The sequence below is a fragment of the Cebus imitator genome, unplaced genomic scaffold (genome assembly GCF_001604975.1).
Source record: "Cebus imitator isolate Cc_AM_T3 unplaced genomic scaffold, Cebus_imitator-1.0 Scaffold277, whole genome shotgun sequence".
Lineage (NCBI taxonomy): Eukaryota > Metazoa > Chordata > Mammalia > Primates > Cebidae > Cebus > Cebus imitator.
In genome coordinates, this window is record NW_016107592.1 from 1,075,188 (window position 1) to 1,096,463 (window position 21,276).

The 21,276-nt window shown below is 45.1% G+C and overlaps 1 protein-coding gene across 1 annotated transcript in view; it reads right to left on the bottom strand.

The window, feature by feature from the left end:
• EPHB1 (EPH receptor B1) overlaps positions 1 to 21,276 on the bottom strand; it is a 436,567-nt gene that overhangs the window by 101,741 nt on the left and 313,550 nt on the right. Inside the window, exon 5 of the mRNA XM_017501026.2 lies at positions 17,428 to 17,763. Coding sequence (XP_017356515.1) covers positions 17,428 to 17,763 — 336 coding nt within the window. The remainder of the gene's footprint in view (positions 1 to 17,427; positions 17,764 to 21,276) is intronic.

Here is a 21,276-nt window from a genome sequence, read left to right on the forward strand (position 1 = left end):
TGATGATTTTGCTGGGCTTGGTTCTCCTTGTCTCTGGAAAGCCATCATTAGAAACTCAAGATATTTGCCAAACACCGTGCCAGTCCTGTTCTAATCACTGGGGACAGAAGAACAAGTAAGAAGGTTACAGCCCTGCACTTCGGGTTCTTGGAGTCTAGTTGGGATAGATAGTAAAGAGGCAGTCACAGGGCAGTGATACAGAGGCAACCGACAGCCGAAATCCATGGAGAGAAATGCTCCTGTCACCACACACGATACAGATCTCCCCAGCAGTCAGCTGGTTTACGGGTCTAGGGGGAGCTGCCAGAGGGTGATGGCCATCCTGTCTGCATTTCACAGATTTATGGCAATGACATGAGGGTCAAAGATCCTGTGGAAGACTGTGTGTTCTCACACAGGTCACATTAAATGGTTTACATTTTATTGCGATGGTATTTAGCACATGGGAGAAAGCAAGAAAGCATTTCTTATCCTCCCTGAAAATCAGGGGCAGCTAAGGTTTAGTGCTCTGCCATCAACAATCACCTACAGTGATAAATTTGGTTTTTCCCCCTCCAAGGGTAAATGCCACCTCTTGAGCTGTTGTTTTATGTGCCATGAAACTTTCAGATAAAACAGAAAATAATAAGACTGAGCTCTGGTACTCACTCAAACAACAACTTCTTCTAGCAAAACTAAAGTATATTAAAGAGGGATGAGGAGATTAATTCAAAGAAGCATCCCCTTTTGCCCCCAAGTACAATGGTTCTCACAGTAAGTCCTGGCTAGTTGTCTTTTCTCTGTACTCCTCAGATGAAGGGATAGTTTGATTGAACACCTGAAAGAGTCTCTTTTTTGAAAACACATACAAAGCTTTTAAATAAATTAAACATTCTACTGAGAGAAAGAATTGAAAATAAAGAGTTCACAAGATTATTCAAATTTAGCAAAGAAACAAATATGGACCCTTCTTTCAAAAAGGTAAGGACAAAGAATTCGTTTAGTGGTTATTTGGAGAGAAGTTGATGAAGGTTCAAGAAAGATGTGTTAGGTCTACAGAGGTGGTGCCCAATAAATCCAAACAGAATCAAAGGTGCCCCACACTTTTTCTTAGCAAAATGAATAGGCTGACCCATTAGAGAACTGGGCCCCAAAAAAGAGAGCAAGGAGCAAAGACAAGTGTCGTGTCAGGCTCCAAGGAAAAATCAACTAGGGTTCAAACAGAATCAGAACGAGAGTGTTGAAGAAGAGAGTTATAGTCAACAATAAAAGTCCTTGTAAATGTGTCAAAAGCAGAACGAGACTTAAAACATCATTGGTCAAGGGGCTCAGGGATGGAGAAAAAACAAAGGCAGGCTGAGTGAGTGAGTCCTTTGTCTCTGTTTTTGCCAACAAAGACTTTGGGGAAAACTTACTCCCAAATTGCTTCTAAAGCAGACTGATCCAGGATAGTGTATCACACACAGCAGAGGAAGAGCACAGAATGTTCTAGCCCAAACTGACAAAGGAGATATGAATAAACTGAAGGGACAGTATGGCCCTAGCTGCAAGATATGAAAGAGCTCACAGATGACATGAAACAAATGTTGGCCCAAACTGGTCATGACCACTGGGCACTGCCAAAAGTATTGAAGATGGGTCCTGGCAGACCACCAGACAGCCCTCCATTTGTATAAAGGGCTCCAAAGGGAACCATGAGTCCCAGGAGACTCAGGCTGGATCTGAGTTGGTGGCAGGAATCTATCTCAACAGTTAATAACCCATACTCTGGACTCTAGAGTTCTGATGTGTAGAAGTTTTCCTGTCACATCACAGGTTCACCTGGGCTACGTATTTTATGTTCATGACATTCCTTACCCCTTTAATTTAGTTATTGAGTTGGCTGTGTTCAAAAGTTTCTTCTTACTCATTTTGTTTTTCTTATTTGATAGGGGCAACCTCCTCCAACAATTAAGCATCTCAGATTCCAAAAATATGAGATTTACTTGATGCTTTCTTCTGGGACAATTACTAAGTTTTAACACTTACAATGCTTATTAAAAATACTTCACAACCTTTTAGTTGACTTTTGTGCCAAAATAATTTCTTCAACAGTTTTAACCATAATCCATGTTGGGACCCAACAAATGATATAACACTTCACTGTGTTAAAATTAATGCACATACACTCAGACTTCAGTTGATCTATTGGAGCAAAATGTTTAAAGGGGTTATAAAATTCCCATCAATGATAGACTGCACAAGGAAAATGTGGCACATATACACCATGGAATACTATGCAGCCATAAAAATGATGACTTTGTGTCCTTTGTAAGGACATGGATGAATCTGGAAACCATCATTCTCAGCAAACTGACACAAGAACAGAAAATCAAACACCGCATGTTCTCACTCATAGATGGGTGTTGAACAATGAGAACACATGGACACAGGGAGGGGAGCATCGCACACTGGGATCTCTTGAGGGGGGAACTAGGGGAGGGACAGAGGTGGGTAGGAAGGTTGGGGAGGGATAACATGGGGAGAAATGCCAGATATAGGTGATGGGGGGATGAAGGCAGCAAACCGCATTGCCATATATGTACCTATGCAATAATCCTGCAGGTTCTGCACATGTACCGCAGAACCTAAAGTACAATTTTATAATTTTATATATATATATATACATATATATATGTATATATATATATGTATATATATGTATATATATATGTATATATATGTATATATATATATGTATATATATATGAGATTAAAAAATTATGAAACTGGAATTTCAGAGTTGAGCAAATCTTATCTAAAAGGGAAAACAGTGTGTGTAGGTGGAAATTGTGACAGGGACAGCCTTGTTTGAGGCCATCGCTCGCCGGCCAGCTCCAGGAAGGTGCAGGTCACAGCTGAGCTGCCTCTGCTTTAGCTCAGGCAAACACTGTAGCAACTCTTCTGTAAGGCAAATGCTGTCTCCAGTGAGAGAGACTTTCACATCTAAAATTCCCAAGGAGACCCATACAAAGAGGAGACCATCTGCCTCCCCCGCACAATAACTCATGGGTGGGCAGGGTGGAGTAGTTTTTCTTGGCCCTTCCATACAGTGTGTGTGAGGGGGAGTGTCCTCCCTGGGGACCCCTCCCCCAGAGAGATGCTGCTGCCCCAACCTGCACAGTGTGCACCCATGGCTTGGTAATCACTTTTACCCTCATGGGCATTGCTTTGTCTGGGACAAATGCTCATCAGTCAAGGAATATTTCGGTTGAAGAGTAATGCTTCTATGAACATTCACACACAAGTTTCTGGGTAGACATATGTTTGCATATTTCTTGGGAATCAACCCAGGATTGGAACTGCTGGATCATAGGGTAATACTAACCTCTGTTCTCTCTAGAACAGCATTTCCCAGCCAAATCATCCCTGGACTAACTACCTGTGATCGATAGCACAGACCAGAGCTGTGAAGAAAACGGGTAAGGTAAGAAATAGTAAGGATCCTAGGGCCCAGCCCAGAGCAGCAGGAGTTAGCAGAAATAAAGAAGGGCAATTGTCAGGGCCCTCCAGGTGCTGCAGAGAGACGTGTGCTTTCTGGCTCTGCCGTTTGCTTACTGTGTGATCTTGGCCTAAGGTTAACCCAACGCCTTGTCTTCTTTGAGCCTCAAGTTCTTCAGCTGTGCAATGGGAATATTAATTCTTATGTTATTTATTTCCCAAATGTTCTGAAGATGTGCTCTGTGTGGTCTCTTGGTCCTTTCAACCAGATCCCACCTGCCAGGCTGGGGACTTGGCAACCACCCAAAACTCTCCTTCTGGGTCCACTGCTGTTTACATATGCAAATCAATCACTGGGCATCATTCCCCAAGGTAAATGTAAAAAGTGGGATCCAGTGACAGCCTCAGGTATTTATTTGATAAATATCTTCGAGGGGATGTATAAATATGTCGACTAAGTCAGGGTGGATGTGATAGATACAAATACGCTTGGAGAAAGGAAAAGCTAGCAAACAGCTGGGTTCCCCAGAGGCGAGAGTGATAAATGCCCCAGAAGACGGCTGGTTTGCCTTGAACATTTTGAGATAACCTGAAGCAGCCTAGAAAGTAAGTAATAGGGTGCCCTGTCCCTAAAGATAAGGAGACCTGGTGACTCTGTAGAGAGGACAAGCATGGCCTACCCATCCAATGGTGTGGCTCAGGCCCAGGAGCCCCCGATGCTCCTGTGACACTGCCACTGCCCCGCCACAGGTCTCATCACCTGCATCTCATCGTATGTCGTGCACTTACTGTCCTAACTCTCTTGTCCACCTCCAACTTCTTCACTTCAAACTCCTCCGTGGCCAGATTAATCTTTCTAAATTCAGTTTTACCTTTGTTGCACTGATGCTCAAAACCTTCAGTGGCTCGCCACTGGAAAAAGCCCTAATCCCCTCTTTAACATACAGCAATGAGACAGCCACTGACCATTCCAGACTCCTTCCCACTGCTCCCTCTCAGGAACTTGCCACTCTTATCTAACTGCTCTATTCACCATATCCAAAAAGAGCTCATCTTTTGGAGTCTCTGCCAAGAAGCCCATCCCCTGTGGGCACCTGTCTTCATGACTCTGCTGGCCTCTGAAGGCACAGAGGGAGCCACACACTGCCCCACACTCCGTATCCTTGCCTGCCATGCCCACCAGAGTGCCCTTTCCTGCCTCCCAAATCAAAGCCCTTTGGGATTGTGATCTCCACGTTGGGACACAGTGCACTGTGATCTAACTTCCGAGGTGCTAACCTCTGCTCCCCATCACTGGGCTAAAGTCTTTAGGGAAGGACCAAGTTTTTAGCCTCTTCACACTGTGCTAGCACATAATAGATGTTCAACAAAAATTTGCTCTTACTGTAGTGATTTCAGGCTCTTCTCTAAAGACCTCAGAGGTTAAAAAAAAAAAAAAGTCAGAAAATCCCTTAGTTCTACCAAACATGAATATTGGCCTTTGAAGGGGTGTGAGGTGGAAGGAGGGAGCAAGGGTTGTGATTTGGCAGCCTGCACCTCATGAAGAACATGGAATAGGCCTGAATATGGTAGTCCCAAGAGAGTAGAGATGGGAGTGCTTCTCTACAGTGTACATGAAGAAATCTAGGAGGTGGGGTCCATCCCCATCTCACTGGGATTGTTCAGCTGTAATGTCACACTAACATTGGTCATTTTCTAATTTTTTTTAAAGCTATGAAAACCTTTCTCCAAACAAAGTTTTCCCTGAAGCATGAAAGAGAACAATCCAGATCTGCTCTGGGTGAATCAGGAGCAGGGGCTGCTAGGGCCTTGAAACCAGTCCATTTTCTATCGCCCCAACCCAGACGCTGAAAGGTTTATAGACAGACCCAAACAGTGCTGAGCAGTCTCCAGAAATACCCTCAAAGCTTCAGGTTAAACTATGTGAGATCCTAGAAGCTATGAGTGATGGGGTTGGGAACCAAGGATTGAGCTCCCTGGCCATCTTTATTAAAAATATATGAAACACATCCATATCAAAAAACCAAAGTTTAATTACTTAAATGTCAACTAAAGACTTCCAGCCCACTACTACTCCTGACAAAAGAAGAACAATTTTCAACACAGATAAACTGTGTTTCGTCTGACGCTTCTATTCTAGGAGGTAACTTTGCTGAGAAGGTCCTGCTTCGATAACTGGTTCTCCCACTGTAGATGAAAACTCATTTCATTGAACAAATAGGCTTGAATTTTACATTAGGAGGCCTGACTCATTGAATATTTTTGGTGCAGTAACAATTCTGGTCAAAGTAGATTAAACAAATAAGCAATTAGTTTGGAGACTGGGTATAAATACAAAAGCAGAATTAATTTTTCTTCTCATTGTTTCCCTCTATTGTGGACATTAGTTTCTTATTTGCTTTTACTCTGGGCTTTCTGACATTCCCTTCCTATCTTCCCCCCTATCCTGGGAGTCACCTGGGGACAGAGGACTTCCTTGGGTGTGCAGCCCCGTTTTGTGCTGTTGTGGAATTCTGGCTTAATTTGAGATGTTAATGGGATAAAAAGTGAGGGCTTCGGGCCTGGCTTTCAGTCTAACACACCAAGGCAGGCAGCCACAGGCTCCTCCTTCACTGGTCCATCCACTAAGAGTTTTTCAGTTCCATGCCAAAGGGACATGGGGTGACAGGAGGAGGCTGAGTGTTGGTGGATCTGGGAATGTGGGTTTATAGCAGAGGCCCTCATTTCTGATTTTACCTTTGACATGTATGTGTTTGTGGGTGGGGTAGCATTCTTTATTGGGATCATACATCTGACCGTGTAAGTTCTCAAAATGTAGTCCCAGATCAGCCTCACCTGGGAACTGGTAAGAAAGGCAAACTCTAGGGCACAACCTAGCCTCAGTGAATCAGAAACTCTGGATGTGGGCTCAGCAATCTGTGTTTTAACAGGTCCTTCACAGGAGTAAGATGCATGCTCAAGTTTGAGAACTGCTTGTTTGGAAACCTAGAAGTCAGAATATTAAACTTTGACAGGGCATCTGAGGCCATTCAGTTTTGGTCAATTCTTACAATTTATAGATTAGAGCAATGAAGGTAAGAGAGGGGAAAATGACTTCCCTAAGTCCCCAAAGGTTAGTGCAGAGTCAGAAACAGTGGAGCCTCCTTTACCTGTCACCAGCGTGGGGCCCTATCCCCACCACTCATGCACTCTGCATTTCCAGAGCCTTGAGGATGTCAGGCATGGAGGTGCAGGGCCTTTAGTTGCATCAGCATCACTAATGGATAGGCACTGCCTTCTGGGACCTCTTGTGCCCTCAAGGAGATCAGGGGTCCCCACCTGTGGTGGAAGTGTGCAGAGCCCTGTTCCTAGAGGAAGAAGCAGACTGTGATGTATTCCTGGGGGCACCTCTGCCTCCTGGGTCACTACAACCTGGCATTTTCCCATAGCTCCTCCTCCCTGCTGGGGGAATTAGAAGGTGCCTTAGAAGGTGCCATTTATGTGAAAACTACAGCAAACTTGTCCTCTGTGACCCTGCAACCATGGGAGGCTGTGGAGGTGTGTGGAGCAGGATACTCTTCACACGGGCATCTAAGCACTGTGATGGCTGCTGAGGATACAACCAGCGGTACTCACAGGTCAGCTGGGGCATGTCACTGGGCTCTGCCTCTTCTCAGGGCAGCCAGCCTTTCCCAAGTGTGGGGCAAGAGCAGAGCACTGGCAGCTTTGGTTTGTTTAATGATTGATCATGAAAGACAATCCACTCCAAACACTAGCAGTGGAGAGGCCACAGGAGATACTCCACCACAGGTTGTATGCCCTTGTTACACCTGGCTCTCACCTTCACACATTCAGCCCAACCCCTAATGTAGTTGGAGGACCCACCACCATCACCCTGAGGCTGACATCACTGCCACCAACACTGGGCAAGGGAGCTGCACCTGCAGTCACTGTGACCATCCTCCTCCAGGCCTGGAGGTCTGAGTCTTCTGGCCTGAAGGTCCAGAGCCCCTCCTCCACAGAGCAGCCCACCAGGCCTCACAAGTGGGCTTCCATCCTGCTATGGCCACTCTTGAGCCCCTTTCTGGACATCACCAGACCCATGGAGTTCTGTGCCTTTTTTCCTTAATTCTAACTTTCCCTTTGACTACTCAGCACATCCCCACCCCAGGCCCTCTGCTTACAAATCAGGAAACTCCCCTGTACCCACCAGCTTCCCTCAGAGCCTTCATTCCATGCCTGCATCAAGAGCAGCTGTCCTTCGAAGACACCTTTGCCTTGTAGCCCTCTCACGTGGTGACAGTCTGACTTTGTATCCAGCACACCTCAGGGTCAGGAAGTGGGGTGTGTCATCCTTGCTCCCCACTGTCTCTTTCATACCATCACTTGCCATCTCCTGCATCCTTTGCAAAAATGGCATTTGGCTAGACCACTCCAGGTCTTGTGAACACCATATACTCCCTCCCAGCACCACAACCCTGTTCGCTGGAGGCATGAGCTTCTATCTTTGTCTTCCCCTCTACCCTCAGCCTTGCCCTCCTGTGTCTGACTTCAACGTCCACTTGAACAAAATAATCCCTCAGTTCCCTGGCCTCCACAACTCTTCCATGTCTGCCAATTCCCGTGGCACATTTAGACTCTGCTTCACCTAAAGTTCCTGGATTTTCCAAAATCACAAGTCTAAATATTCTGCTTCCTCACCACAACTTCAGATAAGCCCACTGCAACTCTTTTTGGCCTCATCTGGCCCTCCTGGCCTTTACTTCCAGCCAGTGCATTAGCCTTCTCCTTTATTCATATCCATTATTATCGATCTTAGGTTCCATCCTTACCATAACGTAATTCGCAATACTCCCCAAACCCTTAGGCATATGTTGCCTTTATCTTTTCAGAGCATATGGCTGTCAAAACTCAATCAAAGATACATTTGTGATCCGTTTCCTGTAGGGCCTGCTGTACAGGAGCCACATAATGCTGAGAAAGCCACATAAGAGGTAAAAGAGGTGGCTTTCTGAACATGTGATCACCAACTTCAAATGAGCTCTCAATACTTTCCAGATATTAAATTTATCTGGGTAGTTCCATTTCCCATTCTCTTCAATAGCACTGCCAAGCCTTTCCATTCTCAACTTTCAACCCCAATACTTCCCACTTCACTCTCAGCAACCAGTCTTATTTCCCACCTTCCAGAGAAAACAGAAGCCTGAATATCCAACTGCATAAGTAATATCCTGATTTGAGTACTTAAACTCTCCACAAATTGTGCATGTGCAGAACCGAACCTGTCTTCCATTGATACAGTCCCTGAATGCTTCTGGGAGCCCCTGGGATACTGGCAAAAGATACTCTCATTCTCCTGCTTTCCTGTCTTTGTTCTCCATGTCAGCTGCCTGCAAGACCACTCAAGGAGCACTGCTTATTAAGCCAGATGGCCAGGTCCTCCCTGAGGGCCTGCAGCCCTGTGAGAGCACTGTTTTCAGTGCTCCTCAGGCAGCACCAGGCTCAATGCCACTCTGAGAGCCCTGCCTCCCTGGCTACTGGTGGTACCTTGTCACACAGTCTCAAGACTGCCTGACTGTTCCTCAGATTTCACAGCATCCCTCATGCAAAGCCACTTTCCTTGCCCTCCCAATTCTCTATCCCAGGCACTCACTCCCATCCAGGCCATCAGATGAGGAAACAGATGGTAGCAGGACCTCACTGTCCTTCTAGGGATCCAGTTCCCTGCACACCCACCTCCTAGCAAGCTTCTTTCCCCATATGCAAGCCCCTTCCTGCAAACAAAGACCAGCCCACTAGTTTAGGACGCAGCACCAGAGTGTGACATGGTGTAAGGTCAGCCAGGACATCCTATAGCATAGGACACATTGCTGCGGGGCAGGGCTGGGAGGATTAAGACATGGCCTTTTCCCTCAGGAGTCCTCAGTCTGCCAGGAGAAATACAGCCTAAGCACATAAACAACTAATGCACATCCAAGAAATCACTGTATTGTGCCTTTAACTGGTACAATTCAGAGAAGGGCAACATACATCACATTGGGAGTTTCCACAGGGCAGATGTACTCCTAGGGTGCATGACTGGACCCTTTTTCTCCCAAGCTCTTCTGAATGGTGAAAGCATTTGCTCTACCATCAAAAAAAGGGGAAGCAAAAAGGAAAGAATCGCACACTTTAAAATCCTAGGGCTCAATTCTACAGCTAAGGTTTTCCTGCAGTTTGGCTGTCAGAAGGAAACCAATCCTGAGGCCTGAGGGATTGGCATAGAGTCTCCCTTAAAAATTTTTGTGGTCCAGCATTGCCTTTATTTACCCAGAACATTCAATGTGCCTTTTTCCTCCATCTTTCACATCCGCTCAGAGAAGATGTTAATTTTCTGAAATTAAACACTTAGCTTGATTACTGTTTTGTTAATTGCTGCATTCAGAAACCCCTGGTGCTCCTGCCTGTTTAACATGGATGGTACTGTGAAAATGACAGGCGTGGGGCTGGCATGCAGGGGGATGACAACAGGGCTGGGATGCCATCCCAAACACCTTCCCTGTGCTTGTTCAAGCAGCTGGGACCCTGCCAGTGGGGGAGGTAGGACAGGCCAGGTCATAGAAGACTGGCTCCCACAGACCCATGGTTATGGTTTGGGGGGTGCAGTGCACACAGGAAGCCTTGGGTCTTACCAACATCTGGGAGAATGTAGGGGGTAACTGCAATCACAGCTCCCCACCCAAAGATGCCTGATAAAGGAAGGATCACAATGACAGCTAAAGCTGCACCATTTGCTGATGCCTGAGATTGCCTATGAAAGACTGAAGCATTCATTCATCTATTTATTTAACACGTTATTAGTTCATTCAATGAACATTTGTTGATTGCTTTCTATATTTCAGGCACCCAACTAGACACCTATCTGGACACAATAGTCAACAGGATGAATACAGGGCGCTCTCTCCTGGGGATGATAGCTCATGGAGTTGACTTACCACAGGAGCATGGAGTAGATGGATCACCTGGACCCTTCTCCCTCCCATCCTCTTTGCCTCTTTATGAGACATCTCTACATGAGATAGTTCACAAAGTGAACAGCAACTATCTCATAATCCAACTAGTGTTCCCTCTGCAATAAGGGTTATAACAATCTCATGTGGATGTGAAATCCTATAGGGTAAGAAATTTCCTCCAGTCTCACTGCCAGTAGCAATAGAGTAAATGAGCAAATAAGTCCCTGAGTCCTGTGGGCCCTCTGGTAATCCCAGCAGAGTGAAGGCATTCTCGGCTGCTCTGGAGCTGTTAGCAGCATCACTAGCCACTGCTCATGACCTGGAAAGGAGAAGTCCCATACCCAACCACTGTGTGGCCCGGCATGTGATCCACAAGAAGTTCCTACTGGTCTGTTGAACAATAAAATAGCCCATCCAACACACTGTCACTCGAAGCAACATCTACCACAGACTGAAATGCTCTCTGGCGACAACACGTGGTTCCATCCTAACTTTTTTTGTCTGTTATGTTTGCTGTCGTGTTCCTGGTGTCTAGAGCAGTAGATGGCATGCAGAAAGGCCTTGAAAAATATTTGTCAAGTCGGTGAGTGAATGGGATCCCCTAAGAAGCAGTACCCTTGAGCCAGTACTTGAAAGCAGTACTTCGTAAGCAGTCATAAAGCGTGTGTTAAGTGAATGAATACATTTCCAAAGTTAAAGGGCACAAACAAAGCAATCCCTTTGAGAGTGGCTGAGTCTTTCTGTGTTCCTCTGAGTGGATCAGGGCTTATAGCATCATCCTAAGCAGCATTCCCTAAGTTCCTGCAAGGAGCCACAGTGGAGGAAGACTCCAGATTATCTGAATGATCTGAGAGGGATCTTCAGATGTTACTGGTGGGTCACCATGACACATTCTCATCACCACTCCCCAGACAAACATTTCATACTAATGCTCATTTGTGGGGACTGAAGCCATCTGGCAAATATTTATCAAGGCTCTCTGTGCCTGGCATTTTGCGGCTGCTACCTCAGGAAACTGGTGTTAGGTGAGAAAGTGTGATTCTCCACACAGCTCATTATCTGGTGGAGGACCACAAGGTTGCCAAGGATAGAAGCCAGGACGTTAGTCAGTGGATCGAAGGTTGCCAAGGGTAGAAGCCACTGCCATCTGCAGACCCTCTGAGCTCAATAGAGAACACATCATTGTTGGCAAATGGCCAGGGGCTTTCTGAGGCCACTTGGAAGTTCCTTCTCAATACCAGGGTCTAAGAAACAGTAAAAACAACCTTTTCTAGAATCAGCAATGAGAAGAAAGCAATGAAACAACTATGAGATTGAATTAAGAACAGTGAAAATTTTATATGCTTAAGTTTTTTTAAGACTTCTTTATTAACTTCAGTGAAAGTTTTCTTTAAAGTCATTTCAGTCTTTAAAGTTCTCACTCAATCTTTTCTCTGCTTTGGAGCAAATTTTGCCTGCTAATTTCCAATGAGAACAGCCCTTACAAATGAACTGGCTTCAGCATATGGATCTTAACACTCTACATTTTTACAGACAGCAGTGTAATATTGTTTTAATATTTAATTTTGAGATTTACATAATATCTTTCCTCCAAAGAGCTCAATATATTGCAATATCATAAAATTCCTTTTCATATTCAAAGATTATTCTTTATGCATGCAAATACTATATTTAACCAAGGAATAATGCAAATTAGATGATGTATTCAGAGGAATTGATGGGCTAGGTAATTCTTTTGTAAGAAAAGTAGTGTATCTGAGTGACTTTCATTGTCTAAGAACTTCAAAAGTGCCTTACAATGGACAAACTATAGGCGCTTGTAACTATTAATAGAAATAGTACAGCAGTTTTTAAAGAAAAATAAGTAATGGGTGTGTCTGTGTTGTGGGCATGATGAATAGTATTCCACATGCAAGTGGCACACAGGCCATACATGAACTGCATGTAATATAAGTGTCAGATATAAATTGTGCTGATGGGATCATGCAAGTAAGGGGGAAATTGTTGCTTCTTCAAATACACAGTGAGAAAACATAGGTGGGCTCCTCTGAGGGTCAGAATCATCCAGTGGTGGCTACCCAGGTTCTGGGCTCCAGTTCCTCCCTCGTCATTAGCTCACTGGGATACAGACTTTGCCACTCTCCTTTCTGGTGCCTACTCCTCCCAGCATAGAATGGAGGAACCAGTATCTCTTATGTATCTGACACAGATACCATCAATCCCAAACAAAGAAACTGAGACGCCTTGGAAGGAAACAGTCTAGGGAGAAAAAGTACAGCAAGTTGCTCTCCAGTTCAAGACATAGTCCCAGAAATGATGCTAATCTCTCAGTCCATAGCGTAGTTTACAGAGTGATTTTCTATCTGCAGACTCATTTGCTTGTTACTATAGTACTTGGAAGCGGGTATCATGACTCCTATTTTATAGGTGAGAAATGAAGGATCTTGGCAGTTAAATGAACTTGAATGAGTCATGTGAGGAGCAGAGAGGGGAAGGGACCCCAGGAATACCCCATTGCACTCAGCCACCATGAGCCCAGAGGTGAGGAATATGACTGCCCCATGGTGGAATGAGAATGGAAAACAGAGCATGCTCAGCAGTAAGGCTTTGGTTAATCAGATTCACCCTCTGAGTCAGAGGTTACAAACCATAGCCAATAGGCTAAATCCAGAATTGGATTTGTTTGGCTTCCAAGTGCTTTAACATTTCCTAATCAGTTGTCAACATTTTAAATCTGGATTTTCAGCTTATAAAATCAGGCAGTGCTGGGCATGGCAACCCTTGCTGGAGCTGAGCAGTGGCTGCCTCTGTTCTCTTCAGTTCCCTGTAGTCCCCACCACTCCCTATTGCCTTGTACCTGGCCCTGCTTTGCTCCTCTCCATTACCTGCCTGGCCTTAGGGGTCTTTGAGTTTGTTCTCTTTGGCTTAGATAGCCCCAAGTTCATATGCTGGTCTGATTCATCTTTTATCCCCCCAAGATTTCCTCTGAGGTCTTCTTTTCCAGCCTTGACACTCCGAGTCTATTTGGCAGAAGAGAGAAGTAAAGTTTCTCATTCACTTAATTCTCTCTGACAGCCAGATGATCTGGCCATCAGTCTAAATCTGGGTCCAGATGCCAGAGAGTGACTGCAGGAGTTAGTGGTGATAACAATCTCTCTGCAGATCACTTGGCCACTGGAATAGAGAGAGTTGCACCTGATCTGGTCTATTTTAAACTCATGGCAGCTGTATTCAGTGCAAGGATGCATCCCTGAAGACCTCACGTAAATTTGAGCTTGCATAATTCATGACCAATCCTGACCAAAGATGATGGACATTTTTTTGACAGCTAAAGTGGCCTAGCAATGTGGCAACAGTGTAGAGAGAGCTTATGACTCACACAGTCCACTAGAATGTGATTTTTCATCAGTCTGAGGATAAAATGGCCACAAACCATCTCACGGCCAAGAAATGATGTTTCTCAGAAATATCTGCAGCCTCGGGAGGTGCAAATGATGTTTCTCATAATCATTTGTTGGCTATGAGATGCTGAGCAAATTCGAAAGTGCTCTGATCTAAGTATTTTCATCTGACCCACCTCCTCTGTAAAACAAACAAACAAAAAAATAAAACAAAAAACATGGTGGGGGTTGGCACACTGGAGGTGCTCACAAATGTCAGTTCTCTGCCACTGCCTTTGGACTGGTTAAGGATCCTGTCCTAAACTCTCCAAGTGATACCTGGTCCTTGAATAGTTGTGCCTATATACATAATTGGGGTCAGCTCTCTGAATCTCAGGACTCAACAGACAAGCTGTCTTTGAGTGAAGAACTGTATCTACCATGTGCCCGATGACATTAAAAAATGATAGCAAAAATCTCCAAGGTCTCTTCTTAGATCACAGCTCTTGGAATCAAGAAAAGCCTATTGTTGTAGACTATGAAATGGGGAGCCCAGAGGGACTGTCCACTTTTAGGACAGGACACCATAACGCAGACACAGACAGGGGACATCTTGCTGATCACCTTCTAATCCTAGAGTCTCCAAATCCCTTTAAGGCTCTGCTTTCTTATCAGAAAAATAGGAACAATAATCCCCAAGTCACTGTGTAATTATGAGGATGAGTCCACATAATTCCAAAATTCTTTGTAAACTCAAAGGAAACATAAACATGAGTGTTAACAATAATAATTATTACTCATCTATTTCTCAGTCAGGACCCACTCAGTAGTCCCCAGTCACTTCACAGTTTGGGCAGTTCCAGGCATAGAGTAGGCATTCAATAAACAGAGGTTGACTTAATGACTGATTCCAGGACTCTCCTGGTCAAATTCCTTGCCTGCCATCTACCTATGTATGACCAAAACAGTAGGACAGGTGGCCACAGGCACAGAGGGGGGTCATACCATACCATGAAGCCAGGGGAGGAAGGCTGAGCTTGATCTAACCCAGAGTGGAGCAGCTTGGGTATTCTGGGAAGGGGTTAGACATGTCATGACCTATTGCTAACACATGGGTCAACCTGCCTCATCCCTTAATGGATCTGAGTCATTAGAGTTTTTAAGATGCTTACTATTTAGTCTCTCTTCCATCTCTAGTAAAATGCATAGCTTCTGTTCATGGTTCTAAACTGTTCTCACAGAAGTTCAGCCTTGAATATTTACTTTGAAGGTTCTCATCTATAAAAAATACTATCTGTTGGTTGAAAATAATTTTTATTTGTACATAGATTCATCAAGCCAGTATGATGGCATCCTGTTTCTCAGTCCACAGCCCACAGATTAGGAACCACTGGTCAAGTTGATATTTGTTTTACAATAAGCATGTGATACCAAGAAGCAACTGCAGCCTTCTCTCAGTGAGTGTAAATTCTCTGACACCAAAATTCCAGAGTTATCAAAGAGGAATCACAGATTGGAAGGTGATAACGGAGGCTAGGACTACAAAATCAGGGATGATTAAGATTAAAGGACCTGCTAGAGGGGAACAAAGCACATGAGAAGTGTGCTCATGGAGGAGCAAAAGGGTGAGGATTAAAATGAATATTTTGCAAGTTGGTAATGCAGGGCTCCTTGCAAGAGCCTTGGTCCCCCAGCTCCATTGCAGTCTGGGAAGGTGCAGATGGCAAGATAAGCAGATGGGCAGGTTCGGGAATAGCAGGGTAAGAGAAGGGAGGGCAGAAATAAAAGCAAACCCATATAAGTGGCAGGTTTGTTCGCACATGCTTAGAGAGAGAGAAAAGACAGCCAAGCCCAGTGTAACATGACAGCCTGGCAGGATTGTCATTCCCAGAAGCTGGGACACTAAAATATTTCAGCCAGTTTTCTGCCTAAACTCCTCAAGGGAAATACTGCTAACAAAGGCTGCCCATGCTACATGTTTAACATAATGCAGAAATTACCATTCTCCTTTCTTTGGGTGAGACAAAATGCCACCACCTTTGTCTCCACGGCACCAGGACTGTGGTCACCAGCTGGAGGCTTCTACACTTCCACTCTTATTTTCTCACTACACGCGTATGCATGTAAACACGTGACCATACACATACATACAAACACACCACATGAACACACACGCACACACACACACAGCAACCACGCAGCCATCTGGACAGACATGCTCTCCTACAACACCTTTTTTTCTTCTCAGTTCTGACAGCTTAAACTCAAGATTCATCTGCCATCAAAGATGCCTGGTTTTAAAAGAGGCAGAATGAGTCTGAGGGTGGGGAGGTGAGTAGAAAAGGATGGAGTAGAAACGAGAAGGTCAGGGAGGGGGAGATACACGGAGGAAGAGAGAGCAGAGATAGATGCTTGGCTCCCGCTATTCTACTAACAAGCTGTCCTCTTAGAATTTGTTAATTGAGAAAAATCTATAATTCCAAATAACATCATGGTCCACTGCCTGTGACCCTCATTGCCTGTGCCTGTGATATTCACTTCCCCTCTGCAGCCTTGCACAGTAACCCCAGGAGAGAGATTGCTCATTTTTCTCTAACTCCCTTGGTATTTACTGCATGCATACAGCATTTTACCTTGCAGCTTTGTGCTTCGTATCTATATCCTGTAAATGCTTCAGTTAATGAGTTTCATGGGAGGAACAATAGTGTCCAAGTATCACTGCATCTCTCACTGTGTCTAATCCACAGCTTGGCACACAGTACATGCCAAATGACTGTCTCTTATGATGAATGAATAAATAAATGAGTGAATGAGTACATGAATGAACTGGCTAAATTGATATAAAAATAAACAGATTATTGCAGGAGCTGTGAAGAGTATGAAAGAGAAAAGATCAGAAGAGTGCGAGATACAGAAATAAAGAGGAGAAAGTGTGTTCTGAGCTGCGCATGCCACAGGATGTGCTGGCTATCAGGATTAATCTATGCCCTCTATCTGAGGTCTCTATAGCAGCGTATCATTCATCAGAGCAAGCTAGCAAGGAGCATATACACTTTTGAATTACATAGGTTTAATTGGAAAATAAAGGCAATATTGATTTTATCATATGATTTCTGAAAAGTTTCTGTCATTGGGTTTCCATAAAGCATAGTTGGTGGTCCTGTTCTCAAAGTCGTTCAGTGCTTCCACTCACTCACCATCTGTCTGTCCATCCATCTGTCCACCTACCCACCCCTCTGTCCATCTGTCCATCCACTTACCCACTCCCTTGTTTGCCCACTCACACTCCTGTCTATCCATCTCTTCATCCATCTTTCCAACAGCATTTGTTGAGCTTAGGCTGAATGAGGAGCACTAGGTCCTATTCTGGCTTGGCTATACCTCTTTGCTTTTGTGCTGGGCACAAAAAATCCCCTAGTCTGCAGCTCATTCTCAGAAGTGCAACACTACATCTGCCTTCTCCATGTGATCACAAATGCCTATCACCTGACACCTTCGCTCCTGGGCAGAGGCCTGACAGCACACTGGCAGGTTGGATGTGGCTGTAGCTGTGTCCCTGCCCGGAGACAAACAGCCAACCACACATCAGACAGGAGCACAGAAGCCTCCAGACTTACCGGCTTGGTTCGTGGTGATGTTCACAGAGACGTGCTGTGGGGGGAAGGGACTCTTGCTGGAGACTCCGTTGATGGCCTGGATGTCAAAGGTGTAGGGGGTGTGAGCCCACAGGCTGCTGATGGAGACACGACACTCGGTCAAGCCCAGCTGTCTTGGCACAAACTCCACATTGTCGTCACAGCGGGAGCAGCTCCGGCGGTCTGCCCGGCACTTTTTGCAGATGATGTTGTAGGTGACATCATCCCGTCCGCCCGTCTCCCTTGGAGGGTGCCACTCCAGAATAATGGAGGTCTCATTGACGATGGAGATAACATTTCGGGGACCTGATGGGACGCCTGCAGGGAGACAAAGAAAGGTCCGGTGAGGCTAGACATAAACTTCCTAATTTAGCATTTCTCTTGTCTGCCTCTGGTGCATTCCCATCCACATCAATGCTCTGATCCCCCGCTCCTTCCCCAACCCCAAATGTGTATGCGCCAATCCATTTTGAGAAAAGAATAGGTGAACAGAGATGACAACTTGTCCCTAGCTCCCATTTTAATCATCTTCACTGAGGCTTTTCTTCTTTGGATCATGTGTGCCAAGGAAAAGAAGGTTCCAGGACCTGGGTTTAACGCTGTTTGTTCTCGGGATCAAGCCACATTGTCCTGCCAGGTTGAGGGTTAATAAAATATATATATATATATATATATATATATATATATATATATATATATATATATTTTGAACATTTACTGGATTCTTTAATCTTAATTGGTGTAGAACTCAAGGGTCGAGGGATACGAGTGGCTCTTCCAAAAGCCCTAACAGATTCTGAAATCTTGCACAAAATCTCACACAATTTGAGATCTATATGGTATACGTGTGGTGGCAGGAATGTATCTCTGTAGGACAGGCTTCCAGAGCACCTGAATAGATGCATGTTTACATTGCACCAGCTTTGGCACAGGAGACAAGAAGCAGAGTTGGATGGGAGAGGTTCATGCAGCCACTTTGCGCTCGATGACATAAGAAAACATAGGAGTGTGTTTAGACATTCTGCTAGCTGCTTTATATGCATTACCTCATTTATCCCACCAAAGATCCCTACCAGGAAGATACAATAATTATCTCAATTTAACAGAAAGGGAAAGTAAAGCTTAGAGGAGAGGCTGGCTATAGATCACATAGGTCTGTAAGAATGAAGTCCACGTAAAAACCCAATACCTACCTGCTTCCAAAGCTCACGTTCTCAACTACTGCCCTGCTCTGAACAGACTTTCTCTTGCAAACCAACCAGGCTCACTGGGACTCAAAGAGGGCAGCCTCTTTCTTCTGGAAAGCTCTGGTTATGGCGACTTTACACAATCTGGCAAAAATTGAAATGCCTTGTTGCAAAACTATGAAAATCCTGGTGCTTCATAGAAGAACAAAATATTGCTGAATTAATGGCCACAACACTAGGCATTTTGAGATTAAGTCAGAGAATCTGCTGCCCAAAACCAGAAAAGATCATAGCCTCAGGTTCCCAAGCCCGAGCCTTGCATCTCCTCAGTGTCTAACTGATAAAAAATGAATCCTGCCCGGAAGCCCCCCTTTCGAATGGCAGGTCTGCTGGAGCAGCCGCTTCAGATAGTAATGCATTCAGAATCCATGCACGTGACTGTCACCAGCTGAACGAAGACATGTGTAAAGTGGTTCATGCTGGAGACAGGAATCAAATGCCAACACAAAACAAGGGAATAACAACAAGGTCGGGGGGCACCAGGGAAGGATTCTGTGTTGAATCAGTCAACAGCAAGCAGCTAGAGCAGAAAGCAAATATTAAATCGGATTCTATTAAAACATGAAAGAAAATCAGTACTGTACTATATAAAGCCCATTAGGCCTGAGCTAAAGCACAGTGCTCATGCACGCTTGTGACAGGGCAGAATTCATGAAGCATTTTTACTGAAGTCTTGCAAACAGCATTCAAGAATTCCCCACCCATCTGCCCAGGAATAAACAACCCATCTGTCTTCAAATCATCACACAGCTAGTGCTGGGAGGGCACTTGGTACTGTCCCAGGTAGGCTCTTACCTGGCTGGGCCAACCTTGCCCTGCACTGCACAATTCATTACCATCTATATTGGTCACTGCCTGTCTTGGACACGTATGTTTGCTTCTGACTGATGGTACTCAGACCACGAGCTCCCAGCAGTCAATGCCACTCTAGTGTATCTTACTTTTATAGCCGACAGCCTAGGCTCATCTATGGGCCCCTGTTTCTCATCTCAGAATAAAGGCATTCACTGAGTGCTTGCTTATACTAGAGGTGGGGTGAATCTTTTAAAAATGTTATCTTACTACATCCTTGGGACATCCTGAGGCTATCACTCAGAAAGCAGCCTAGGGTAAAGGGGAAGAGGCAGGCGCTGACCAAGAGAGTGGCTATCCATCCCTCTCACCCATTGAGACTTTCCTTCTTCAATTATCTCCTTTCTCCCTTGAGCTTCAACTACACTCTCCCCACTGACTCCAGCTTTTCAACGTAAACTCATACAAGTCTTTGCCATTTTCAAACCAAAACATCATCACCTGGCATCTCTCTACATTGCACATCCTCTCTTCTTTACTCTTGGCTCAACCAAGCTCTTCCAAACAAGAGCGTACACTTACTGTCTCTCCTCTCTACCTGCTCAGCCAACCTGGTTACTTCCCTACTTCTCTGCCATGACTGCTTTTCCTTTGGTTTTCTATGTGACAGATCAGGGAACACATTGCAATCTTACCTTCCTTGACACCTGTGTAGTCACCAGCCAGGCCCCGGAAGCCACATCTTCTGTATCCCCTAACACATGAACCATTAGCACAACCTGTCTTCTCTACTTTTCCTTAGACATTTCCCTTCCTCTCTATCCCCATGGCCTCATAATACTGGGCCTCATCATTTTTCCTACCCTATTGCAAAAGCCTTCTAATTAATTCTCCAACATTGCTTCTGCATCTCTGATATAGTCTCTCCTGCCAGAGTGTGAGTTCTAAATTGCACATGGAGTCACAGTGTTCCTGTGTACAAGTTCCCTGCCTCTTCCTGATTACCCAGAATGGTTGCCCTCATTTCCATGTCATTCACATCCCTGTGGGATCTTGCTGTTCTTGATCTCATCCCTGGCAACTGACCTTCATCCCTCATACCGTGGCTGGCAGAAAACGTTCCTGAAATTGCCCATGCACACTAAACTCCCTTCTTATCCCCGAGCCTATACACAATGTTCTTCCTTCTGTCTTGAGTTCTTTCCCTCTGTATTGAGTTCTTTTCCCTCTGTATCAACTTGATGAACTCCTGCTCACTCTTCAAGGTCCAGTGCCCACTCCACTAGGAGCCTTCCCTGAGGCCCAGCACTCATGCTCTCCCCATCTGGGCTTTCACAGCCCATTTCCAGGCGCCCAAGTCAGATTCCATCACTGCATTGTGACAGTCTCTTCCTCTTTGTCATCTTCACTACACTGTAGCCTCCTGGTGGGCGGAAGCAGGTATCTGGTGTGTTTCTGTGATTCCTGTCCTCAGGCAATACTTTGCCCTTCCACCTGGTTTTCTACGTTTGTTCAGTGCGCATGGAAAAAGGTCCCACATATGTGCCCCTCTCCAGCATGAGACAGGATACCCTGCTATAGGTGGATGGAGGGGCCTTGGAGAGGCCTTGAAGCAGCAGCAGTAAACAGTGATGACCCACTACTTGTTACTCTGAGTGGCAGAGGCTTTGGTGAGGCAACAGTGGCAAATGAAGAGCTGGATGGAGAGTCTTGCCCAGTGTCTGATCTATTGGCCTCCCTGACAGCTGGGGAGACCCATCCTGGTCGATGCTGCTCCATGTCTGTTCATTTG